Here is a 27652-nt window from a genome sequence, read left to right as displayed (position 1 = left end):
CTTATGTCTGGTTTCTCTGAGCTGCAGAGCGTGGTGAGGCACATCTCTTCCAGCCAGGTCTGGTCTTCTGGAGGTCTGCTGACCCCAGATTAGCTCAGCTCAGGTTTTCTTCCTTAATGATTAAGGTGCTGCGTGCACACCCTTTCATGTAAGAACTCCCTGCTGGTGATGTGACAGTGTAACACGGTGCTAGCTATGCCTGTGCAAAAGCGTGTGTGTGTGTGTGTGTGTGTAAAAGAGGAAGCCATGAGGGTGAGTTTGGCATTCAGCAAAGCAGATGGGTGACTTGAGCACCTGGCCCCTCGTGTTCAGTACCCAGGAGGCAACTCAGTGGAGCAGCTCAGCTGGGCTTGAATTTCTGTTCCCTAATCGACTAGCTTGGGTGACTTTCTGAAAGTTACAGATTTCTCTGAGGTCTCTAACCGTTGATTGCTGCACAACAAGATACTCGGCGGCTAGTAGCTTAAAACGACAAATTTGTTGTTAGAATATCTCTTAAGTCTGTGATTTGGGAATTCAGGCAACTCACAGCAGGAAAGTTCTCCTGAACTCCTGTTTCTCCTCCGTGAGCTCAGAGTGTCAGCTGGATGACTTAGATGACTGAGCACTGAAACAGTGGGGCAGGTTGGGGAGTCTCTCTCTCTCTCTCTCTCTCCATGTACATATGGGGAGGTGTGTGCATGTGTCTGTGGATATGTATATGTTATATCCACGTAGGAATATGCACACATATGTATGCATATGTAGGTGCACGTATACCTGGATGTAAATAAATGTAGGTGTACATGTGTATATAGGGCTGTGTGTGTATGTACGCATATAGTAGACTTAGCATCTGTGGGTTTCTGGTTCCAAGGACACTGCCATTGGGAAAAAAACATGCATGGTCAGGACGCATAGAGTTCAGTGCTGGGTTATGGATGCTTGGTCCATTTTTCCTATAACCCTGCTCAACTTCCACTAAAGACGTGCTGCCTTTCAACACTTCTCAAATTGTCACTTTACACATCAATTAGGCAATTCTCTTTTACCTTGTCTGGTGGGCACCGTTTGCTTTCTGGGAGGAAGATTTTCACGAAATGGAGGGCAGATCACACAAGGGTTTCAACACAACTGACGACCATGCAGTACTGTCTTGAGAATTCTCTACATCCACTGAGCCAGCACAAGAATTAAAACTTGTTTTTTAAATTTCATTTGATTTTTTAAAATCTTATTTTTTTTTTGACCATGCATGGTCAAAACTATGTGTAATAAATTCATGAAAAAGGTGGGCTCACTGCTTATATGACTGTATAGAGTACCCTTGGAGTCAGTGTCCTTGACTCTTTGCCCCAATCTAGTACCCAGTGCTCAGCACAATACCTGGTACACAGGAGAGCTTCAGCTAACGTTTGTTGAATAAATGAGTGAATTGCTCTCAAGGATCCAGTGTGTATGGGCAAAAGTCAGGAGCAATGACAAGAGTGAGCCCAGGTCAGGGCAATGGCTTCTTGAGGAGCCTCATCTTGTCCTGCTAATATGTAAGTATTGATCAAGTTGGCCTTGAGGCTGGTGGAGAATCTTCTGCATTTTGTAGTTGATAAAGCTTGGGGAGCTTGGGGCTCACAGATTCTTACCTATGCTAGGGTAATATAAAATGTCACATCAATGGATTGGGGCTTGTCTGATTAATAGGATCTGGAAATAGATAAGAGAAACAAAATCCTTGCAGATTTTGAGATGACAACTGAGGATGGTGTCTCTTCCTGTAATTCCACTTCTCCAGATTCTGGCTGTCAGCATAAAACCCTTCAGCCCCTGCCATCCTTCATCTACCGCTCAGAAGTGACCCTTCCCAACATACAATGGTGTAGGAATACTTTGGAGTAGACAGGAATGAAGGTAAATGGCATTGGCATGACAAATCTCTGTGTCCACTCTATGCCTCTGTGCTGGGTCCAGTACAACTGGAAGTTCACGTCCTCCTCCATTTGAGCTCCCCCCCACTTCACCATCCCAAGAATCAGGCCCACAGCAGTTCATGTAGTCTACTCCATCTCCTGTAGGAAAGACCTGGCTGGTGATTGTTGGCTGTCGCTAAGGCCAGACAAGGATCAGGGGAAGACGGTGCTATCAAAACCTTGTGCCGCTATTGCTCTTAGGAGAAATATAGTTCTTTTTGCTAGTCAGTGGGCAGATGCCCCAGAAACCATCTTCTTTTAGATTTTTTTTTTTTTTTTTTGGTGGTAGTACTGCAGTTTAAGCTCAGGACTTCACACTTGGTAGGCAGGCATTCTACCACTTGAACCACACCTCCAGCCCTCCCAGAGACCCTCTGAAATGAGCCCAGAATTAGGAGCACATATCCAGGCTCTGAAGGTCACAGAACTAGGATTATAACTCACATAATGGCATCCTCTTGTCCAAGTCCCCTGCTACACAGGAGAGAAAGCTGAAGCCCAAGGAAGTGAGGTGACACAGGTCTCTCAGAGGCCAAACTGGGCCTGGAAATCAGGCTTTTGACTCCAGCTTTAGCATTCAAGGGTCAGGATGGGAGCTTCCTTATAAACTGTGAGGTAGCCTCAAAAGCAAGGTCATAATTCATGTTGTTACATTCATGTCTCCCGTGGTCACTCAGATGGGAAATGCAAAAGAAAAGGAAGTGGGAGGACATGTGGCAATCTCCTCCCACAGCCGCCATGGCCTTGCCTCCTCCTTGCAGTCCTCCCCTCCCTCTCCACAAACTGGTCCTCCCCTTCTCTAGATTCTGGCCACCTTGCTGTTGCCCTGGAAACAGCACACACACACACACACACACACACACACACACACACCAGAGAAGAGGGTGCAGAGAAAGAGAAGACGGGCCTGTGCAGGTGCAGGTGCTCAGACATGTGTAAATCTGAAATGGACAGAGGTAAGTGCCCTGGAGTGGAGCACCACAGCCCCTGGGCTCTCTCCTTGCACCTTCCCAACCTCCAAATATCCAGAGGCAGAGGCCAGCCAGGTCCTTCCCTGTAGCCTGCTCTGGTGTGGTGCCTTTCTCTGTTGTCAAGAGCCTGGCTGCCTCTGTAAATTGGGTCTAGGAGGAAATGAGATCTCCTTACACCAGGCCATTTGATGGCTTCCTGAACCACCAAGAGCACTGGGAATGAATATTTTATAAAAGACCATAAAACATAATTTGTTCCTTTGAGTGAATTAGAAACTGTAGTTAAAAAAAGAGAGAAGTTACCATCAGTGGACCAGAGGTTTTGCATTATTTAGCCTCAGCTATTTCATTACATGGGTGATGGAGGAGAACCAGAACATTAAAATCACACTTCACAGAGGTCCAAATACACACACTCTAGACTCACTGGGCAAGGGATCCATGGTTGTCTCCCTGGAGTGGGCCAATGGAGTAACATAACCCACCATCAGTGTTGTTGGATGGAAACAGGCAAACTCACCAAATTTCTCCTATCCATGTATACTAAAAGGCAAAATGAGAGTGATTGGTCCTACTGGAGTCTGTTCGGTTGCATGCCCCTGAGACTTCCCTCTCCTCCTCTTCTGAAGCAACTCCCTTTCATTCCCCAACATTGGAAGGGAAACTCATGCCTGGGATAGAAACAGTTTAAAAGCAGACATCAGATATCATTGCTTAATTTCCACATCCTCACTGTGACCCTCCCTTCATCTTAATCTGTGAGACCTTGCTCTTCCCACTCTATTTTTGGGGACCTGTTCTACTCAACAGACAGCTTCTCTTATTTCTTACCTTTTACAATTTATAGGCTTTCCCAAATTCCTGACTCTGGGGGAAAACTGAAAATGATTTTGATGCAAAGCAATTTAACTTTTGCCTTAGGCTCCCCATTACAAACCATATCCTGGGATTTTCCATTCTTAACCATAAAGCTCTTTAGTTTGTTTCAGAACTAAAAGGACTTTCTACTGCATTTAGCAAAATAAACAATAGACAGGAATTTTGAAAGTACAGTGTTTTTAACTGTGTTTCAGGTCTATCTCTTCAGGATCACATTCCAAGAACTTATGCTTATTTCCAATGGGAAAAGAGAGAGGAAAATGCTTTCTTTCTCAAAGTTATAGCTTTTTTGCTCTTCATTGGACTGGCCATTGGCACCACTTCCTGTTAAGTCTGCTATTTGGAGCAGTATTTGCAATTAGGCATTCTGTGTCTTGCCCAACACACACACACACACACACACACACACACACACACACACACACACACACAGGCATGCATATACACATACACATACACACATGGTCTCATGCCCTAGTGTGAGGAGAGATCCTTTGGATTTTGTATCATTCCTTGTATCACCTGCTTAGTAACCAAGGCTCTCCCTGCATAGGCCACCTAATCCCTTCATTCCTTCTTGGCTACTTTATCCTTCTTTTCATTGTTAGTCATAAACCAATGTTAATCAAGCACCTGTTAGTTGAAGGCTGCTTCAACACAATGCCCCACCCAACCATCCAAAGACCAAGAAGAACATAATCTTACCAGGTGTCATGGAAGGGGGAAAGCTGGAAATGTTTGATAAATAACTTCAATGATCACCATGGTCTGCCCTTTTGATCATGAAATGTTTGGGTCCCACAGGCAAAATACCTAAGAGAGACAACGAAATGTCTACCCAGTCCTGGTACCAAGCTGAAATCCCAGGACCTCTTGTGAAATACAATAGTTTTAGATTAGAGAGTGACATGTCTTAGACTTCACATCAGTTATGAGTGTGGATCTTCCTAATTCAGTCTTGGGAACTGAAAAGAAGTTATCTGCCCCTCCTCCACAACACAACATCAATGGTTCATTTGGAATCAATATTCCTATTAAAAAGGGGGAAGAGGTCTCATTTGGATGCCTGGCCCTGGGTTTTTCCCTTGGGAGGGTCTTCTTCCTGTTATTCTTTTTGGGTGCAGCTGAAATTCAGATGACATCCTTGGTGGGGACTGAGCAACGTCCTCAGTCTGCTTCTTGTTCTTCGAAATTTAAGGGTATGGGGTTAGGCATGGTGTCACATGCCAGTAATCCCAGCTACTCAGAGGCAGAGACAGGAGGATCATGGTTTGAGGCTAGCCTGGGCAAAAATCAGCAAGGCCTTATTTCAAAAACAAGTCAGGTGTGATGGTCCATGCCTGTAATCATAACCACTTGGGAAGTGGAGGTGGGAGGATTGAGATTCAACGGCAAAAGTTAGCAAGACCTGATAGAGTTCTTTCCCAGCAAGTGCAAAGCTCTGAATTCAATTGCCAGTACCACAAAATTAATTAATTAACTAATTAATAAATTAACTAAAATAAAATTCAGGGACTGAAGGTCCTGAATAGATGTGAATGCTTAAGTTTAGGTTATGGTTCCTTTAGCAGTATGACTGTTTTATGGCTTGGATCTTAAATGTCCCTCAAGTGCCCATATGCTACAGGATTCCATGGTGCCATTGGGAGGCTGTGGAACCTTTAGGAGGTGGGGCCTGGTAGGAGGAAGTTAGGTCACTGAGATGTACCCTTGGAGAGGGTATTGGGACCCTGACCTCTTCTTCTTTCTCTTTTTGATTCCTCCTTGGCAGGAGTTGAACTGCCTATCCTGCTATGTACTCCACCATGATGTACTGTGCCACCACAGGATCCAAGCAACAGGGCCAAGGGACCATGAACAGAAACCTCTGAAACCATGAGCTAAAAAGAATTTCTTCTTTATAAGTTTATTTTCTCAGGTATTTTGTCACAGTGATGGAAAAGCTGACCAATACAGACTATCTTAGCATCTTCTTAAGCTTTTCTTTCTCTGTGCCAGAGAAAGAATCTGGCTATTGGTACCAATTAGCCAATAACCAAACCTACGGTTCATGTTAAGATGTACCTAACAGTCATTTTGTCCAGTCTACAAAAAGTTTTTGCTCTAATCCACCTTATTCCATTCAGATAATTTGTTCCACAAAGCAAGTCTGGCTTCTATTCAATCTTCCTCACACCAAGGTCTTTTGAGTCTTTACTTCTTTACCTTAGGGGATGAGAAAAAGTTGCCTCTACCAACTCTGAATCTCCCACCCCATTTGTAGAGTCTCTCTTGCTTGTTTGATTTCCTCTTGCTAACTGGATAATTCTTTTCTGAGTTCATCAATATGGTCCATTAATTTTTCACCTGTACTCTATAGTAGCTATCATACAATATCAACAGTCTGTTTTGAACTTCTTCCTAAATACGAAAATTTTTGTTTTGCTTTGTTTTTGATGGCACTGGGGATTGAACTCGGGGCTTGGCATTTGCTAGGCTGCCACTTGAACCACATCCCCAGTACCTAAATACGAACATTGTATCTGTCTTCTAAATTATCATGGGCAACAATTTTCCAAATATTGGAATCCATACCAATTTGGTATGGATTACCTGCAAGAGAGTGTCCAATAGTTTCTCCACTGCCCATCATTTGTCTCCTGAGCCAATGTCGCCAGTTGTGTCTGGATAAAGCAGCTTCTCATTTCTGGCCACTAATGTCTGAATCAACTTAGATAGACTTAATTATGCAATGGTAAAAATTAATCCCTGACTATAAGAGGTTTGGGCAACAAAGGACTGCATCTCACTCATGCCACCATTGGTTTGTCTGGGGGCCCAGCTTCTCATCCCCACTCTGGAACACACCTGAGAGAACAGCTATCATCTTGAATGATATAGCTCATTGTGGCTGGATAAAGAAAACTGAGGGCTTTCCTATGGTTCAGAAGCAACACTGCTTACAGTTCACCGGCCAGAACCAATTGCATGGTTACCACTGAACCACAGTGAGATGGAGAACCAATTACCCTGAAAGATAGAGGCCTGGGGAGATTTGGAAAGCAGCCCTAATGACTATCACAGCAAGGGGATGGGAGGAAGAAGCAGCCTGCAAAGTTGAGATTCTAGCAAGCTCTCTGGGGATCTTCCCTGGAAGATAAAGAGTTCTTATAGATGTGTTTCTTGGCACGGGGAGCCTTTCCCAAGACATCTGTTGATATGCATGGCACAGATGTCTAACGCATTCCTTTCCCGATATTCATCTTCACTCACGTGAAAGCTGTTAGATTTTTCTCTAGTGAATTCTGGAGCATCAGGATCAACATCACCACTTTGTAATTGCCATCCTCCTCCTCCTCATCAAAAACTTTGACAAAACAGTTAATTAGAAATAGTACTTATCTATAGGGCAGTCTTTGTATTTCTCTTTCCCTCTCTGCACTTTGTGATGGAAAAGATGAAGAGGGAGGAAATGGTCACGTTACTCCCCACCACTAAATTAACGGAAGAGGACATTAGATCTAAGTGTTACACTATCCCATGACTTCAATTAGTTTGTGGGATCAGTGGGTGCCATTGGCAGGAAATTGACCCTCAAGTTCTAGATAACTGATTTCTTTCTAACATAATTCTTAGATGACCAAAATTTGGGGGCATATGTGTGTATAGAGGAAGGAGAACAGGAAGAAAATAGCAAAAATTGGCTGCAAAGTATACAGTTATTCAGTTCCCCTTTATTTGGGAGTCCTGGGATTCAAAGCCTTCTTCTTTCATTGCCCCAGCAGAGAAAAGGGAAAAGTTAAGAGGAGTAAAGGGGACCCAGGCCCTGGGGAAAGGGATGAGTGAGGTAACAAGAAGAGGCACACAGGGGTTTGTGGGTCATGCCAGCTTGGTCAGAGCAGCCTCCATGCAGGACATCCTGAAGAGTAGAGCATGGGCACAAGCCTTGCCTAGAGGTGAGACAGTAGGACAAGGACACAGCGTTTGCTTCCCGTGGTTTGCATTCCACAGTGGGAAGCAGGATGGGTGAGTCTTCTTAGGGAGTGTGTGTCCTAGTGCACAGGTGATGATTCAACAAGAGGTCAGGATGCTTACCACATACAACCTGTTTTCACAGCAAGGGCCTGAGGGTGAGAAGGCAGAGAGAAGAAAACCTCCCAGAGACCACTTTGGACACTGCCCTGAGGCCACCTGCAAGGATCCCTCTATGAGGATGACAGCAAGCACACACCAGCAAAACAAAAAATGAAATAAAAATAAATCTGGAAAACAGAATAGAATGATCATTTATATGCCTGGGATAAGTACATTTTATGATCTGGGGCTGAATTATGTGCCCTGTGAGAGTTGCTCACCTTGTTTTACATGCACATCCAGGTGTCTATTTTTTTGTCTTTCTAGAAGACCATAGTGCCATGGATTTAAATACCTCTAAAATTTAAAATTCATACATCATACATTTCTCATCCATATTCCAGCCCTGAGTCAGTAATTCCTCCTGGATGTCTTCATTTGCATGTCTAATTTGCCTCTCCAATTTAACATGTCTAAAAATGAGGTCTTGATGGATCTTAACTTCTTTAACCCTTCATCTTCCCTTTTGCGGCTCTTTTTGCTCTGGTTACTTTTGAAATAGGCTTTTGCTTTTATGGCTTGAACCTCCTATTTTAGTCTTCTTACCATGGCTGGAACGACAGACATGCACAGTGGTGTCCAGCTATCCATTGAAATGGGGTTTTATGAACTTTTTGCCCAATCTGGCCTTGAACACCTCCTAAGTAGCTAGGATTACAGGTATGAGCCACTGGCTCCAACTCATTTTCTCTTCTTAATCAATGACACTACTACCCCACCTGTTGCTCAAACCAAACCCTGGCATTCCTTGCTTATTTTTCATGTCCTCTGGATGCTGATCTTATCTCCTGATCTCTTTCCCCATCTCCACTCACTGTACTTACCCTAGTCCAAGTCACCACCATCCTTTCCCCCAGACTGCAATTTCCTGGTCTTTGCATTTCTCCATTTGCCTCTTTGTGATTCAGTCTCATTTCACCCTCAGCATTTCTCTCCTTTGCTTAAGAACCATCATTGGCTTTACCCTGTAAGCTCTACCATCTCTACCCTTATCTTGTACTGCCTTCTCCCATGGTCCTTGTGATCATTTAATACTCTGTAGTTCAGGCTTTTAGCCCTTGTATCTTCAGAATGTTCTCTCCTTGTTTATTACCTTGGTTGGCCCATTCTCATCTTTGAATTGTCAATTGAAATATTATTTCTTTAGTGAGAACTTGCCCCACTAACACCCTCTTTGAAACTGTACTCCAGGTTCATTTCTAACATAGTTCCCATGTATTCTCTTCAAAGTGTACCAGTATATCACACAAGTATCTTCTTTACTATTGGCTGTTTAAATGGTCTGCCTAGAATGTAATGAATGTAGGAGAAGCTTCTAAGGGCAGATGTTTTGCTAGATCACTGTTAAATCCTCAGCAACTGGCACCATTCTGGAAACCCAGGGGCTGTCCAATAGATGCAGTTAAATAAATGCATGGCCTGTGCTCATTGCACACACCTCAGCCTGGATGCCACAGAAGACAGTCTGTGCTGGCATGAACTTGGTGCTCAGTGGATGCTGGGCACCTGATCACCTGTCACTGGAAGCAGGGATACAGATTTTATGGAGGGAGGGAGCTGAGACTCACGTCTTCCTTCATCTGGGAACTGACACTTCTGAAGGTGTGACTGCATTCATCCTTAATCTATGCTTAGAAAGAAAGACTTAGGCATGAGGATTTTTCTTAAGTGAAAAAATGAGTCTATTCCACAAAAGAACTAAAAACAGAACTCTGATTCATGAATTTGCTAATGGCATTTCTCTCCCAGAGGAACCTCCATGCACATTGAAACCTTTCTTATGCCCGGTGTGGCGGTAACCGCAGCCATCAGTTCTGTCTGGAGCATGGCAGGTAGCGCCAGCCAGTTTGACAGGAGCTGTGAGATGGGGTTCCTGCCACCACCACACTAGGCTGGCAGAATGCAGGCTCCTTCCCAGGCTTCTTTGTTTTGAAGTCACTGACCTAGTTGACAACCACTTGGATAAAAATGGCATTGATATAAAAGAACACACAAATGGATAATTCCTTATAATTTTTGAAAATAAAAACAAAAAGAGTCATGAGCAAGTCATGTTACAACCCAGAAAATAACTGCAGATAATGGAACAAGGGCAAAAGAGGGTCTCCTATATTATATTTGCTGTTGCTTTCCTTTAGATTTTTTTTTAAATGCAGCAACTTTTGCATGAAGTCTAAACTGCTTAATTACATGCCCTGTAAGTGGGAAAACTGTGGACTGCGTAAAGGTGATATACTCGCTTTCAACCCTTCACTGATACACACAAGGGGAGGGGAGGGAGTGGAGACCCACAACATAAAAAGGAAGCAGAGCAACTGCCTGATAGAACCCCATAGGTCACAAGGGACAAAGTAGAGATGAGATGCAGTGAGTGCTACAGTCAGCATCTCTCTTCCCCTTCCACCACCACCTCACCACTTCCCTGCAGATCCAGGAGCGCCTCCCTCCCTCTTCCCCCTCATCCTCTGGGAGCAAACTCTGTGAACATCACTGTGATTTTAAAACACTGCATGCAACACAAAGAACTCTTCCATGCATCGTGTGGTTTGGGAGTACCTTTCAGTATCATTTGCATCATTATCCTCAGTGAACTCTTACTGGTGCAGAGGCAGCTACATAAATACACTGAGTAGCTGTCAGCCAATTCACTGTGGCCACAGCCAGCCAGAAAGGGGAAAACGAGGCACAGAGAAGCAAATGTCACGTGACATGGAAACTATAGTCTGAAGAGACCAGATGAGACCTCCCCTATCTGATCTAGGGAAGAAAGATGATCTGGTCTCTGGCAGAAATGTATGGAAAACCTCCCTATCTGCAGACCTCTGTGAGAGTTAGGGGAAGACTATGGTGCTCCATAACAACAAACTTGGCTCTGCCCTGCCACTTTGCCAAATGAATCTTCATTGTAACATGGCCTAGGAACCGAAGACATCTTCTGGTAAAGCACCTGGAAGGAAGTGACCAGCACAGATTAGATTGAATGTAGCTTTTATTATATGTATATTGGCATACTCAAATTTGAACTCAGGGCCTCACGCTTGCTAGGCAGGTGCCCCTACTAATTGAGCCATGCCCCCGGCCCATTTTTTTTCCTTAGTTATTTTTTGGAGATTATTTCTCTTTTTTCCTGGGGCCAGTCTCAGACCTCAGTCCTCTTACCTATGCCTCCTGTGTAGCTGGGATGACAGGTGCACCATATGGCAGGCCTGGCTTATTGGTAGAGATGAGGTTGAGATTGGTCCTACTAACATTTCCCTTGGGGTGGCCTGGAACAGTAAGCCTCTTGATTTCCCTCCTTTCAAGTAGCTGGAATTACAGGTGAATACCACCATGCCCTCTCCCCCTTTTAAAACCGACACTGACTACTCCCTTTCTACTCTACTCACATTTCCCTCACGTTTCTTGGTTGCATCATAAGCAGAAATCCCAGATGCATTTCAGGGAATGCTTGAAGCAAAAGCTTCTGGGAGTGCATTTCCTAGGCTATGATATGTCACTCATCCCACCACCCTCTGGTTCTGTTTTCACTGGGACTACCTGGGAGAAGGAGAACTTGTGATGGGTTGATAGGCTTCCCACCCCTTTCAGGGGATCACTTAGTCATCCTAGGAGAGCTGCAGCCTCACCCTCCCCTGTTTGCAGAGGGAGGTTCCCTGGGGCAGGGGGGAGATTTACTTTGGGATACAACCTAGTTTGGAAGCTCTCAAGCTATTTAAGAAAGCCTTCCTCTTTTTTTTTTTTTCCCCCTCCAGTAATGCTGGAGAAGCTGGCAAATGGGTCTTTGTAAATACAGAGGGACGGCATAAGGTTTATTTATTTTTTCATTAAATGTCCCGGTAAGGAGAGACACAGTGCTCTGTGTGGTGGAGTGGGGAGGGGTGAACCCTTATTGATGAAATACACAGCGTAGGTCACCTCTGTAAACAGAATTGAGACAAGCGGGTTGTGAGGGTGGAGGGGGCGTGGCATTAGGGTATGGCGCTCCTTTAGGGGACCGTGCATGAGAATGTGTGAAACCTAGAGGCGTGCCAGGAGAGCGCGGGAGAGATTATAGGAGAGGCAAGTGTGCGTCTATTTCCACAGCCCTGGCTGGCGGCAGCCCCTGGCTGGGTGAGGGGTGTGATGTGGGAGTGGGGTGGGAGGGGGCAGCAGGCGGGGCCTGCCACGTCACTTGGAGAGTGTGTGCTGGTGAGGAAGGACAGAGCAGAGAGGCGAGCCGCTGCTGCTGCGGCCGCTGCAGCCACAGCGCTCCGGCGCCGGGGCAGCCCCAGGGCCCTCTCCGAGGCCTGCGGAGCGGCTCCCAGGGAGGAGGGGGCGGTGGTGGCTGTTGCAACCGCGACCTTGGCCGGACCCAGCCTAGTGGTGGACGTAGGGCGGAGGCGGAGGCCGAGCAGGGGCAGGAGTCTTTGCTGAGCCAGAGGGAGGCGCATCTGGAGCTTTGGTACCAGCGGCAGCCGGGGGGTCGTGAGAGGCTGGAGAAGAGCAGTGGGAGCTGGGAAGAGCCAGCCCGCCTGGAGGGCGGACTCCTGCGTCCGAGAGCCCAGTCTCGGGCACAACCAGGGGCGAAGCCACGCGTCTTTTCCGGCAGCCAGTCTCACGCGCGCCAGTTTGAGGTACCAGGCATCCCAGTAAGATCAGCAAGCCAGAGGCGGGTACTGGAAGCCAAAGCCACATCTTCTGCGTTCAGATCACCTCCCAGACCTAGCCTTGCAGGGACCACAGGTCTCCCCGACCGAGCCGCCAGGTCAGATCGCGAGCCCCACCCTAAAGGAGGGAGCCGCCGAGAGCTGGGAAGCGGTGCTGCGCTCCCGAGGTTGTGTCGTGGGCGCCGTCCTAGCGGCGTGGAGCGCACCGCGGAGGGGACATGAGATCAGAGAAGTCCCTTACGCTGGCTGCGCCGGGGGAGGTCCGCGGGTCCGAGGGGGAGCAACAGGATGCGGGAGAGTTCCCGGAGGCCGGCGGCGAGGGCTGCTGTAGCAGCGAGCGGCTGGTGATCAACATCTCCGGGCTGCGCTTTGAGACGCAGCTGCGCACCTTGTCGCTGTTTCCCGACACGCTGCTTGGAGACCCCGGCCGCCGAGTCCGCTTCTTCGACCCCCTGAGGAACGAGTACTTCTTTGATCGTAACCGACCCAGCTTCGATGCCATCCTGTACTACTACCAGTCGGGGGGCCGCCTGCGGAGGCCTGTCAACGTGCCCCTGGACATCTTCCTGGAGGAGATCCGCTTTTACCAACTAGGGGACGAAGCCCTGGCCGCCTTCCGGGAGGACGAGGGCTGCCTGCCTGAAGGTGGCGAAGATGAGAAGCCACTACCCTCCCAGCCCTTCCAGCGCCAGGTCTGGCTTCTCTTCGAGTACCCGGAGAGCTCAGGGCCTGCCAGGGGCATCGCCATCGTCTCTGTGTTGGTCATCCTCATCTCCATCGTCATCTTTTGCTTGGAGACGTTGCCCCAGTTCCGCGCGGATGGGCGCGGTGGGACCAATGATGGTGGTGTGAGCAGAGTCTCCCCAGTCTCCAGGGGGAGTCAGGAGGAAGAGGAGGAGGAAGATGATTCCTATACATTTCACCCTGGCATCCCCCATGGGGGAGTAGGGACAGGAGGCTCACCCTCACTCAGTACTCTTGGGGGCTCCTTCTTCACTGATCCCTTCTTTCTGGTGGAAACGCTTTGCATTGTATGGTTCACTTTCGAGCTGCTGGTGCGTTTCTCTGCCTGCCCCAGCAAGCCCGCCTTCTTTCGCAACATCATGAACATCATTGACTTGGTGGCCATCTTCCCCTACTTCATCACCCTGGGCACTGAGCTGGTGCAGCAACAGGAGCAGCAAAGTGCAAGTGGTGGGGGTGGCCAGAACGGGCAGCAGGCCATGTCCCTGGCTATCCTCAGGGTGATCCGCCTGGTGCGCGTGTTCCGGATCTTCAAGCTCTCCCGCCACTCCAAGGGGCTGCAGATTTTGGGCAAGACCTTGCAGGCGTCCATGAGGGAACTGGGGCTGCTCATCTTCTTCCTCTTCATCGGAGTCATCCTCTTCTCCAGCGCCGTCTACTTTGCAGAGGCTGATGATGACGACTCACTCTTCCCTAGCATCCCAGATGCCTTCTGGTGGGCAGTGGTTACAATGACCACTGTAGGTTATGGGGATATGTATCCCATGACCGTGGGAGGTAAGATCGTGGGCTCTCTGTGTGCCATTGCTGGGGTCCTCACTATCGCCCTGCCGGTGCCAGTCATCGTCTCCAACTTCAACTACTTCTACCATCGGGAGACAGACCACGAGGAGCAAGGGCAGTATACACATGTCACTTGCGGGCAGCCCACACCAGACCTGAAAGCAACTGACAATGGACTTGGCAAGCCAGATTTCTCCGAGGTCCCCCGGGAACGGAGGCCTAGCTACCTTCCCACTCCACATCGGGCATTTGCTGAGAAAAGGATGCTCACAGAGGTTTGACAGAGCGAGCTGGGCCTGCGGGAGAAGGGGAACTCTGAGCAAACCATCTCTTAGGCTTCCTTCTTATCTTCACTCTTCGTGCCCTAGCTCCAGTTGAATTCTGAGTTTCTTCCCTGCATCCAGTGCACAGCATCCAGAACCAAGTACTGGGACTGTCAACCTTGTTGCCTGATCCCTGCAACATTCAAGGTTTATCCATTTAAGCGACATTTTGGAAATTCCAACGGTGCCACCCACTCATGCCCATCTTCTGTCATGTGAATGAGGCATACATTTCCGCTGACCTTTCCTCAAGACTCTGATTTTTCATATCTGGGACTTGTGATATCTCTAGGAATAGTGATATTGATAGAACAGAAAACAGTCATACTTGGGTCCTGTCTCTCTCCTTAGCATCCTTTGCTTTGGGACCTGCACCTGTCCTTGCTTCTGGTCACTTGGTAACTGGCAGAGGCTGGAGGATGGAAACTGTTCAACTTGCTGTTTGATTCCAGAGCTATAACATCTGCCAGTCATCCTGCAGAGGGCCCGGATTGCACAGTCTCAAAATATATTACTCATGTCTAATCTTGGATGGGATTAGGGAAAATACAATTAAACTGGACCATTTGGAGGACTTGAGGGCCAGTCCTGGATCACAGGGGCCAATGGATTCTCCCAGGTGTGATCCTGTGCAGGGGACACTGGTCTTTGGTCCACATTTAGCCCTCCCCACTTTGATCCCTCTCTCTTGAGCTTCCAGGAAGGTTCTTTCAAAGAGCCAAATACTCTTTTTGTGTAAGTGCCTTCCTGTGCAAGAGGAACTGGAAAAGGGAACCACCGAGCCAGGAGGAATAGCTCAATAGAGCCAAGCAATTGGCTGGACCACAGATCTGAAGCCAGGTGCCATTTAACAGAGATTTTCATCTTGGTGGGACAGAGGAGTCTTGCTGCAGACAGCAGCATTTTCTCCCTCAGCCCCCAGCCACACCACAGCCCTCTATCTTTCTTCCTGAGAATCTGATTTAGGATTGTAGTTAAAGGTTTTCTAAAGCAACCTTAGCTCATGTATACAAACAGAGGGAAGCACACATCGGACGCCAGCATGGGTTCCTTCCCCTGCTGTGGTTTAGAGTAAGGTAAAAGCAGTGCTCCTTTGCAGACAGCCCCACTGTTAGAGGTTTTTTCTGAGTCAAGCACACATTCCCTGCTCTGCCCCTTGGAGCTGCATCTGGCCTGCTCTAACTGGTAAGGTAATGTGGTGGGTTCCCACCTGGACTAAGCTATCTTCTTCCATTGTGAAGTCACTGCCATACCTCCCACCTGCCCACCACCCTTCATTCTCTCCCAGGAACATTGCCATTCAGTTCTTGCCTTTGATAAACTGTGATACACTGTTCTGAGCTTTTCTGGGTGCACTTCTGAAATCAAAAGGACTGTTAATATGTTTTTAATTTTATACCTATGCTTTAAGACTCTTCAGTGAGAATTTATTTTAATAAATTATTTTCTTGGAGAGCAACAAAGGGATAGCCCTTGTGGGATTGCTTGAAAAACAGTGAGGCTCCCATGAGTGCTATATTACAATCTGGATTTTGCCACAGCTTTACAGGGTAACTTTGGCACCACAGTCCCTCTTTGTGTCTCAGTTTCCCCACCTGCTAAAATGGGGACACTAATGTCTTCCCCTCCCTACCTCATGGGGAGTATTGAACTCATCCAGAAAGTCGGGGAAGACACTATGCAAATGTGTAAATTATTGTAATGGATTGGATTTTTAGTTCATTATCCTGTGTCCTTATCTCCTAGAGGCAAGGCCTTCCCAGAGAGTTTCTGTCTTGTACTCAAAGCCCAAGAATAGGCCTTGATAGGCTATTAGCTCCCAAGTCCCTCCTTGGCATTGTCTTTTTTCTTACCCTTCAGAACGGAGGGTATTCTTTTGGTAGGATTGGTGTGATCCTTCTAGGGCCAGAGGTCACTTTGTCCAGGAGCTTAGCTTCTCCATACCTGTAATACAGTAGGAGACAGAGGGGTTTATGGTTCAGAAACCTGTTCTGAAGTCAGAAAGTGTTACTTTTCCAAACCTCTTCAGTTACTCCTGAGCCCACTCCAGTGGCCAAAGGGTTGCTCCCAGCTGATGGTGGAATAAGTGTGCATGCATCTCTATGTATGTGTATGTAATCACGCTCATCACAATCCTTAAGCAAACATTGCCTTTTCAAGTCAGAGCATGCCTGAAAGTAAAGGTTTGTGGAGAGCCAGTCTCTCCAGGGACTCTGGTTGCCGTAGCAACCTTCCAGACTGTTCTCTCTATCTTCTGATTCGGGCATTGAGGGAGAACAGGCACATATTCCCAGCTTCTGAATGGGAGCAGCTCCCACCTACTGCTTTAGGGTTGGTAGAACCAGGACAAGGACTCAGGACCTTGGAAAATGCAGAGGAAGTAGGTCCCCCGAACTTCCTCTCCAGATTTTACTTCCTGGTTCCCCACCCAGTCCTTGAAGCTGCCTCATCTTATCCCCAAATCTTCAGAAACTTGAATGCTAAGAAACTTCCTCGCTAAACAAACATCATTATTAGGATTTTCAAAAGGACAAAGGAGCCCTTGGAGGGGGCAATGTATTCTCCTGTGGCAGTCAGGGTGGGCCTCATGGAGAATGATACTTGCCTGAGGTGTCATGGCGTCTCATCTCCTCAGAGGGAGACTCTATACAGGTCTGAAAGACAGAGAGAAATGAACCTCTTTCCTCCCAGAGAAGTGCAGCCTGTGAAGAATCTCTAGGAGGTGGTGCCAACTTCGTTCTTGTGAAGAACTGTACAGTGGTCCCTCCCTCACCCCAGCCCTAACATGTGGATGTCATGCTCTGAGAAGCCAGAGACTATGTACCATATGTTGCTGCGACAGCTGGGATGGGATCACAGCTGCCAGGAAAGTGGGGTCCAAGCCATCCTGACAAATGACTCGAGCCAGCAGGGGCTCCCGGAGGACTTCCCTGAACTGCCAGCCTCAGCCTGGGACAAGGATGCTCCTCCTGCCTGAGCATCCCCGAAGAGCAGGGAGGGACAGCTGGCTGTCTCTGCACCTGAGGTAGGTCCTCCTGTAGGGGGAACTTCATTCTTGACTCACTCTTCCAAGCAAAATTAGAACTCGGGGTGTTGGGGGAGGGGGCGGGAGGGCACACACCTGGGGAGATGCAGGGTTTCTCCTACTGCCTCCCTGCCCTGCTTTGTACCTTTAAGCCTCCATGGACTCTGATCTTTTCTGCTCTGTCTTCCCAGTGCTGTCTCATCCCTGCCTTTCTTACCATCTCTTTTTCTCTGCATTCTTTCCTTCTTTTCATTTTCATTTTCTTTGTCTTCTTTTCCCTTCCTTCTGGGCTTTCCCTCCTTGGTTGCTTTAAATCTCTTCTTCCTTCCTTGTCTATTTCTCTCTCTCTCCCTCTCTCTCTCTCTCTCTCTCTCTCTCTTCCTCATCTCTCCTCCCCCATTTTCATTTCAGTTAAGGTCATACCTTGAACTCTGGGACACCTGTGACCCAAGGTATCTAGCAGGAAGAATTCCCTTTTCCTGACGTCCCAGTGGGGAAAACCTGGACTTACCAAACAAGATGAGATGTTGTGAGGTTAGAAAAATATCTCCCAGAAATTTCCTGAATGTGCAAGGATAAAACAGAGAAAAAGGGAGGGATAGAGGGAAGGAGAGAAAGAGTGAGAAAATATGTTACATCCCAGGTAAACATGCTGCTTTATGGCACTGGAGTATGTCCATCTTAGGGTCCTCCAATATTAAGAGGGAGAGTAGACATAGTAAAATAAACAGAAAAGTGGACTTAGAGGGAAAGGCATAGATTGGAGTTAGCCTGGGCAAAGCCTTAACTCAGTGGAGGCCTGATGACTGTTCTCAATTCAAATGAAGCCTTGCTTAGTCGCTGGCTGGCTTCCTTGTGCACTGAGGGCAGATCCAGAGGAAAAGGCATCATTCCCAGTGGTGCATGGTACAGAGGATGCCCTTGATGTCTGCCAGTCCATGAGGAGAATGTGTGGGTTATCCTTCCTGGAGGTGGTGGAGTATAAGGTTAAGTCCTGTATCAGGACATCAGGACAGCCCAGGGGCCCTCCAGTGGGCAACCTCTGGGCTCTTAAACTAGCAACAGAGAACATTTGGGGGTGACAGAAATGTTCGAAAATAGGACTGTGTGGATAGTCATACAGCCAGGACTGGGAGGAAAAAAAGGTCTTGAGTCTGATAACCTGGGGGCTTCACCTTGGGCTGGGAGAAAAGTTTGGTTCTAGAAATCAGTTAGCATCTCTAAGGATAGAGTAGACTGATGTCAGGAATGGAATGATAGTTATTTTCTTCTGCCACATGGGGACACTTCAGAGCTTTCATGCAGCTGCTCTATGCTGTTTGTGTACAATACTAAGAACTCTGTGTGTGTGTGTGTGTGTTGTGTTGATTTTGATGATCAAACTATTGTGAGCTTTACATGCATTTTCTTTCTCTAAAGCTATGTCAGGCCAGCAGGTATGGCACTAATGATAAATATGCCAGGCATTGTTCACTATATATGAGTAGGGCAGTGAGCTTGCCAAGAAATTTACTCTTTGTTGGCCAAAAAAGCAACCACCACCACTACCACCAAAACCCACAAACATACTGCAAACCCCACCCAATCTTTGCACCTGTAAGCTCAAAATTCCCAAAGCAATTGCACAGGAGCCAAAGTTTTATTTTCCCCCAGCCCTTCCCCAACTACTCCCAGTGGTCATTATTAACCCTTAACAGCCCTTTGATGAGTACCTAGTAGTCCTTTGGTGCTTTGGCTAAACAGAGAAGTGGAGGTGACAGCTTCGCTTACCTTACCTTTCATATTATCTCAATCCTGTCCCGCTCTGCTCTTGCTTTGCTGGTGCCTACAGGACACCTTGGAGCTTTTCCCAGATGACACCTTTCACTCCTGTCACCTATCATTGCTTCTCTCCACTGGCTGAAGACTTGCTTTGGGCAATATTTCTGTTGCCCCACATCTCTGTGTAAATGCCAAGATAGATTCCCAGAGAATGTCATCCTCCTGGGACAACCTGGCTGGAACTGCCATCTGGCTCTGATTGGTCTTGACTGTGTCATAGCCTCAGGAAGGAAAGCATGGCCTCATTCTAGAGTGTCATGGTCAGTTAGAGGAAGCAGTGAAATCCACAGTCAACTGTAGGGTTTCCTCACTAGGAAACATTCCCTTTACACCAGGATGCACAGGTATCTCGTGGCAGAATAAGACCTGGGGCATGGAGGGATGGACACACCTTTCCAGACTGGGAGCAAGGACAGATGTTGCCAGGTTTCCTCATGAACCACTTTCCCATTCTAGGCTTGAGGTCCCTGTGGGATTAGAGATCGTCATGATTTTCATGTCCCTTTGCTTTGAACTTGGGAAAGTAGTTATCCTTGCCTCTTTGCCCCTTCTTGGTTGTCATGCCCTGTTTCATATAGTACCCTAAAAGAGGCGCGTGCCCTCTCAGCATCCGTTTCTCCAGGGTTGTTGCTGTAGGACGGTGACTCTCTCATTTTCAGAACAGGAGAGATAAAGAGGGCTGCATGACAGTAAATACCACTCACTGTGGTCTAACCTTGGTCATCACCTAACTTATTCTGGGCTTCACCATGCTGGGGTTTATGCCACTTTTTTTTTTTTTAAACATAGTTCCAACCTTTTCACTGTTACTATAGAAAGAATTTTCCCTAAGTGGATCATGGCCTGGCAGATAGGTTTCACCAGCCCCTAGGAAACATTCTGGAACATTCAGCAGCCTCTGCTGCAGGCTGCAAGGAGCCTAGACATACCCTGGCTCTTTGGTGAGAGCAAAGCCGACATTTCAAAAGGAAATCACAGCCACGCAGTCTGCTGGCGCTGCTATTTTTGACATGCTTGCTGTTCTCCCAGGGCTTGACAACCGCTGTCTCCAGGAGACAGACAAACTGCTCCTGGCAGCAGAGACACCACTTTGAGAAAGAACACTGCAGGACAATCCCCAGGTGGGGGAGAGTGGGGGATGTGAGATCCCTTTCCTCACCTCCAGGAAGCTGGGCACCTAGCTAGCAATTGCAGACCTTGGCCTGGGGCCTCACCCTTGCCTGGAGAAGCTGACCCTGTTCTGCAGCGCCCCCTACTCCCTGTGTGAGTAGCTGGAACAGGTCCTTTCATTCACAAAGTCTTTCAAACTGCTCAGGGCTGTCTGGTATGACAGTCTAGAGCAAAGCAGTGAAAAACGTGGGCACTAGGGTCAGAGTGCTAGGGTCAAGTTCAAAGTCCTCTCTGCTGTGTGACATTGAGCAAGTTGTAAAGCTGCTTTGTGCCTCAATTTCCCTTTCTCTCACATGGGGGATATAAGCACTAATTGTATAGGACTGTTCTGAGGATTAAACGAGTTTATATTTATGCATCTGTACAATGTTTAAAATAGTAAGCATTATGTAAAGATTGGCTAGATTTTTTTTTCCCAGTCCTGGGGGTTGAACCCAGGGGCTTGTGCTTGTGAGGCAAATGTTCTACAACTTGAGCTATGCTGCCCCCTCCCCACCCCATTTTGAGATAAAGTCTCCTTAACTTTGCCTGAACTGTCCTCAAACTTGAAATCCTCTGGTCTCTGCCTCCCAAGTAGCTGGGATTATAGATATGGCCACGATGCCCAGTTAGAATTGACCATTCTGATCCAGTTTCCTTCTCCTCCTTTAAGGTGGAGGAAGCAGGATTCTCTGAAGTTAGATGAAGTTGGCTCTCCTTTTCACGTCTCCATTTGAGAGTAGTTGTTGCAGCTCTCTTGGGGGCAGGGTCCCAGCACAGGACAGAATCCTCTGCCCACCTTCAGCTCACTCTTGCAGTCGCTACAGTTTCTCATGAGGGGCCTAGCCCGGGCAAGACACTGTGACTGCCCTTCTGTTTCTGGACTCTGAATTGCCTGGCTTGCTCGCCTTTGGAGTTGAGCTTGGGTCTGTACCTCATTTGTCCTCACCAAGCTTCAGTTTTGACATCTGCAAAACAAGGAAGCCACTACTACTTGCCTCTTATGGTTGTTGCAAGGCTCAGATGAGGTTGCCAATTAAAGAACTTAGCAGGAAAGGAACTCTCATCAAAGCATAGCTCTGATTAGCCCAGGGCCCTCCGTAATATGGGGCTGGAGCCACCTGTACCCTCAAGAAAAGGCAGTGTTCCTGCCAGCTTAAAACATGTAAATAGAACGTGACATAAAAAATAGACTCTGGAGCGCTCTCAGTTGTACCAGAAGGTTCTTTGCCTAGAGAATTCGTAACAGAATTTCTTTAAATAATTGCACTTAGGATGTGACTTAGTATACAGAAATTCACACTGATGCATCTTGGAAGAACAGGATGGATATTCTGGTAACATATTTTTTCCAGAAAAGATTGTTTCTCACCAAACTAGAATGAGGATTCTCATTTAATCCCCCCACCCTCAGCACCAGAGCATTGCAAAGGGCGGTACTGAGGTCCTAGATGGACAGGATGTCAGAGGTGGAAAGGGCAAAAATGCCTCTCTCTGTGGAGGAGGAAACTAAAGTAGGGAAGTGAAATTATTAACCCAAGATCACTCAGGCACACATCTGACTGACTGTGAGACTCACATTGTTGGTCCAATTCCAGCACATATTTCTATGGTAAATGGAAACCTAAGTATTCTACGAACTTTTTTTTTTTAAATGAATGACTGTTCATGTCCTACTCAACCACACTCCTTTGTAGAACTGCCCATAGGAAATGGGATTAAGTAATTTTGAACTTCGTCTCCCTCCCTGACTTTCTAGGGCACAGAGGCAGCTAGACGAGCACACACCACATAACCACCTTCCAGGTTACTAAAGGAGGCTTAATGAGGACAAAAGGTATTTCAGACCTGGGCTTGCAAGCAGGCATTGCATTGTCAGCTAAGTCTGGGCTTCTGTGCTCTATGATTAACAAATTCTTTAGATTTTCAGGGCTTTGATTTTTCTGTCAAATTTATTGACCATTCTGAAAGAAACTGTGACAGGTTGGAAATTGGGAAAGTGGTGGTGGGGGGAGGGTGTTATTTGAGCTTCTGTATTTGATGCAGGAAGGAAGTAATGTAGAAAGTTCTGATTTCTGATGCCCTGCGAACCAGAAACCAGCTTTTTGACTCTCTTCTTTACTTGTGTTGTCCTGGTAGAGAAACAGAAGTTACTGTTGGGTTACATGTGCCCTTTATAAATCACAGGACTGGGGTCAGGATGAACAAAGTTTCCAACAGCCGTGGAAGCTAAGCCATAAATCAGCCAGGCTCCTCAGCTTCTTTAAGGCAATTTGGCATTGCTGGAAAGAGAAGAAAGGTCTGGAAGGATGGAGAAAATAGCTCATGTTCCCTGCAGAAGACTGCTTTCTGTGCCTTAGGGAAGGGAGCACATTCTCCTGGGAGGGCATGCATGTGTGTGTGTTCTCGTAGGAGCCAGCCTGCTCACCTGAAAGTTTGTGTGTGTGTGTGTGTGTGTGTGTGTGTGTGTGTGTCTATGCTTTTATTTATCATTCATTCGGTCTGATGGGGTCGATCCTACCAGTCTGCTTTTCAGCAACCCTGGGAGGAGTGGAGGCCCAGCTGCCTCTTTGAGGGCTGCATCTCCTTTTGCCTGCAGGAATCCTGTGCTCTCCTGACTTCCAACCGAAGACAGTTTCCTTCAGCCCCATCACTAGACTTCACAGAAGAAGTAAGGTCTTGAAAGGCTAAAGATCCTCTTAGTCAAGGAGTGCCTGTTTGCTTGTCACCTTGAAGCTGGGACTGGGGCCTTCCATCATTTTTCTTGGCATCCACAGCCCTATTTTTCTTGTAAGTGAGAAACATTTCTCTTTATAGGTTAAACAACAACAGACTGAAGGGTGCAGCGCTTAGGGAAAGTGACCGCTGGCCTCTGTTATGTGGTGACACCATGGACATTGGGTTTGTGGCCCCTCTGCAGAGACTTCCATATGGCTTCACTTAATAAGTCCAGGCCATAGGTCCTCTGGTTTAGATGTAGCTTGTGGGGTGGGAGGTGGGATGGGAGTACTTGTAATTGTTAGAAATGACAGAGAGAGGACATGCAGGCCATGCCATCATGACCCATGAGGCTGCATGGGGAAAAACTGCATTGTGACAGGAACATGCTGTGTCCTTTGTTCAGTTAGGAAGGGAGAGGGGAATGTGTCATGCAATTAAGGATGTCCATCTAAAATGACTAAAATGAAAAAAATCAGGCCATGTTAGTCACCTTTCCATTGCTTTTATAAATACCTAAGATAAATCAATTTATAAAGAGAAAAGGTCATTTTGGCCCTCAGTTTTGGAAGTTTCAGGCCCATAATTCCAAAGACACATTGCTTTTAGGCCTCCAGTGGGAGTAGCTCATGATGGAAGGAACCTGTGCGGCAGAGAAAAGCCACTCACCTTATGACCAAGATAAAAGGGGAGGGAAGGGGTTGGAGTTCCAGTGTTCTTCATGAGCATACCCAGTATACCCAGTGACCTAAAAAACTCCCACTAGGCCCCACCTCCTCCCAATAGAGCCAAGAGGGTAACCATGCTTTAACATATGGGTCTTTGGAAGACTTTTTTTTTTTTTGGTGGTGGTGGTGCTGGGGCTTGAACTCAGGGCCTCAGGCTTGTTAGGCAGGTGCTCTACTACTTGAGCCACACCCTAGCCTTTAGAAGATATTTGAGAAGCAAGCTATAGCACAGGTAGGCATGGTGGTGCATACTACTTGGAAGATCCCAAGTTTGAGGCCAGCCCAGGCAAAGTTAGGGAGACTCTTATCTCAAAAATAAAAGCAAAAGGGCTGGGCATGATGTTGTTCAAGTGGTAGAGTGTTTACATAGGCTGTAAGAGGGGGCTGGGCTCAATCTCCAGTATCACAAAAATTATATAAATAGTATATGTATTACACAGGCAAAATTTAGTGTTTGGATAATTCCAATTTAAGGACTACCCCCCACTTCCATGAGGTCAGGTAATGAGATATCATTTGGTTTCTGCTGGGCAGGACTGAGGGAGTAAGAGCAGGAATTCAGAATCATGTGACTTTCTGAATAATGACTGAGCCTGAGCCATAGGTTCTGCACACCTCTTGTTGTCTGTATGATGCCACGGTCATTCCTACATTCTTACCTCTCTTCCTAGGTTGTTCTCAGTTGGTTTCAGCTTTGTTATGCTTTGAATATGAACTGTCCCCACAGACTCATGTATTGAACACTTGGTCCCCAATTGGTGGCATTATTTTGGGAGGTGGTGAAAACTTTAGGAGGTGTGGCCTGCCTGGAGGAAGTAGGTCACTGGGGACATGCTTTTGAAGGTTATGGTTGGTCCGCAGCCCCTTCCCCTCTCTCTGCTTCTTGTCTACCATGAGGTGAAGAATTTCCTTTACGTGCTCCTGCTGCCATGATGATCTGCCCAACTGCATAAGGCTAAGTGACCATGGACCGAACCCTCTCAATCCATGAGCCCAAATGAATCTTTCCTCCTCTAAGTTGTTCTCTCAGGCATTTTTGTCACAGCAAAAGTAACTGATCCAAGCTCTCAGGTCTTTGAAGTTTGCTAAGCACCAGTTAAATTGGGTTTCTGTTCAGGCTTTCCTCATTTCCCAGCTTTCATTAAAAGATATCAGGGCCAGAATTTAAGAGGGGAATTACCACAGCAATAAGTGTTGAAGTCAGCTCAAAATTCTTAGGATTCCAAGAGGGGAATACATTTCCCACGAGTTATCTCTCCATGGGAACAACCTTCATTTCTGAAAGCCAGAGTTTAAAAGGGCTCTATACCTTCTCTCCCCCAAATATTTCTCCTCTCTAATAGGGAAGAAAGAGTTAAATGAGGCTGGGATTAAAGAAAATCCATCATGAGCTGTTGTAATGTGGGTCTGCCTCACTTTTCCCAGTAGGTGCATTTCTGAAAAGTGCTTGTTACATGTGGAACAGTATCATTTTCATGTCAGAGTACTTTTTAATAGAAGTGGGCCCATTGAAGTGTAGCTAAACCTAAAAGACAGCAGGTCGTCAGTAGAAAAATGACCTAAAACTAGTTAATAGTGTAATTCATACAATCCTAATTTCATCCTCCAATGAAAGCAAAAAGAAAGAAAGAACCTTCTTTTTCCTTGGAGGAACTAAGAGGTAGTTTTCAAAATGTATGTTCAAGTGAGAACCTAAGACTGTCATAATCTTCTCTCTTGTTCTAACTGCACATAGACTCTCCAAGTGACACTCTTGCAGGTGTGAGCATTGCATTTCTCATACCTGAGGCTATACCAGGTGAAGCAGAACAGAAGTGAAGATACATTTTGAGACCAGTAACTTGTTCTTTGCTAATAGCAGGACAGGAGCCAGGACTGGCCACATGGAAGGGAGTCAGTGCTCAGCCCTGCCACCCACTGGCTGTGAACTGTGTGATCTTGGGAGAGTTAGGGACCTCTCCGAGCCTTAGTTTTGTCCTGGTAGAATGGGGCCATTAATAGATGTCCTTCATAGTGGCTGTTGGAATTAAAGAAGAACAATGCTAATGAGGGCTTAGCATACAGTAAGCATTCAGTAACAACTAGTTATTATTTCCATGGTCTCTTCTTTTTCTACTCTTATGGAGTACTGAGGCATAGCAAGGCAATTGGATATTGTCTGGTCTTTAGAAATAATTAAAAAGTCCTTGAAAATCAGTCTTTTGGGAAATAAATGTTGTAGTTTCTTTCATTTTGCAGTTCTACACTTTCTGATCTCACAGTGACCATGAGTCAGTTATTCAATCATCAAATAGCTGGTAGTAACAGGGTTGACTCATCAGAGGGGCTTGCTACCCTCCTAGGGAAAATTACTTCCATGATAAAAAAGCCAGCCGGAAAGAAAATATCCAGGGATTTGGATAAATTCCTAAAGAAAGGACAGAAGCAATGAGGTGGCTCATCCATTCTAAATCACTGGGAACTGTGAGAATTCCCAGCATGTTTAGGGATTAACCGGGAAGCTGTGTAATGGAATGGACAGTTTGTGTGGATCAGCTAGTCCCATGCCTGACTTCCAGGCTTGCCTTGGGGAGGAGAATGAGCTTTAAAGAGGTGACAAGGACACAGGTAGAAGGCTTGCTCTAGTGCTGAGCAAGCTTACAAATGTGCTTTTTATGATATGTGTAAGGGCAACATTCTTCTCTGGAATTTTAAGTCAGTGAAAAATATGACTTAACTTACAAATAAAATATTTGCTGTATATGCAACATTTCAGGGAATGTATTTAATTTGCAAGTAAGCCAGCTGAATTCTCTTAAGGATAGAGAATAAGGCAAAATGAAAAGAAAAATATGTTAAAAGAAAAGAAAAAAAGAGAATAAGGCAAAATTGACATAGAATGATCAAGCAGGAAGAGACTTTTAAAGGTTCTGGAATCCATGACTCTGCTCTGCACTGGAGACATTTCCAAATTATTCCAGGCTGATTCTGAAAAATCTCAAGAAGAAACATCCGTCACATTGACTCTTTCAAGGGTTTGAGCTTCATGAACTTGGTGTGAGGAGGTCTCCTCTCGTCTCCACTGGATTTAAACTTCCTCATATTTTGTCTCTTCCACTGAAGTGGATACACAATGACCATGTTACCTAGAATGACTTACACCAGAGCTTCCCAAATGTGTTCTGGAGAGCGCTGGTCCTACCTGACATTCCCATGCTGAAAACTCTTGAGCGCCGTGTTTCAGAAACTCTGTCTCTTGGAGACACCCAATGCATATGAACATACAATTAAAGACTCTGAGAAATCTAACAGCACATAAGACTATATCACTTCTTTAACCCAGTGTTACTCAAATTATTTTTACCACAGAATCTCTGCCTTCTCTTTTTAGTAACTTCTGTTCACACCCCACAAAAAAATGTAATCCAAGGAATACATATTGAGAAACTCACAGAAATAGGAAGCTCTCTCCAATAAATTTGAGTCCATAGAGCGTCAGCCATTAAAGGTTTTTCAAATGGACCACTTTGTGGCTACTTGTCAACCCTTTTAAATGTCTCCACACCTCTCTGGTGTGGTTTCAGTTCTGTACTCAGAGGCAAATGGAGAAAGGCCGTAGTCTCTCTTGCCTAAGGATGGCTTGGTACCTGCTCTTTTTTGGCTATCATGAGAGTTTCTTATATCTGTTTGTTCCTCTCATCTTTAAATCCACTGAAATTTAGAACAAATGGAGTGTGGGACAGACAGGAATTGTGTCTAACTCTGGGCCTGTCACTAGCCTGTTGTGTGACCTTGACCAAGTCACCTGCCTGGCACTCAGCAAATGTTGG

The 27652-nt window shown here is 46.4% G+C and overlaps 1 protein-coding gene across 2 annotated transcripts in view; it reads left to right on the top strand.

Annotated features, from left to right (window-relative positions):
• Positions 1–12768: 12768 nt before the first annotated feature.
• Kcna6 (potassium voltage-gated channel subfamily A member 6) overlaps positions 12769–27652 on the top strand; it is a 35994-nt gene continuing 21110 nt past the window's right edge. The window contains exons 1-2 of one of the 2 annotated variants that reach the window (XM_074076236.1): positions 12769–17427; positions 22997–23187. In XM_074076236.1, coding sequence (XP_073932337.1) covers positions 12771–14360 — 1590 coding nt within the window. In that variant the 5' untranslated portion in view covers positions 12769–12770 and the 3' untranslated portion in view covers positions 14361–17427; positions 22997–23187. The remainder of the gene's footprint in view (positions 17428–22996; positions 23188–27652) is intronic. The other variant, XM_074076235.1, reaches the window with a different exon arrangement.

Source organism: Castor canadensis, chromosome 6 (genome assembly GCF_047511655.1).
Source record: "Castor canadensis chromosome 6, mCasCan1.hap1v2, whole genome shotgun sequence".
In the NCBI taxonomy this organism is placed as follows: domain Eukaryota; kingdom Metazoa; phylum Chordata; class Mammalia; order Rodentia; family Castoridae; genus Castor; species Castor canadensis.
Note: the sequence above shows the minus strand (reverse complement) of the source record. Positions and strands in the feature narration are given on the sequence as shown.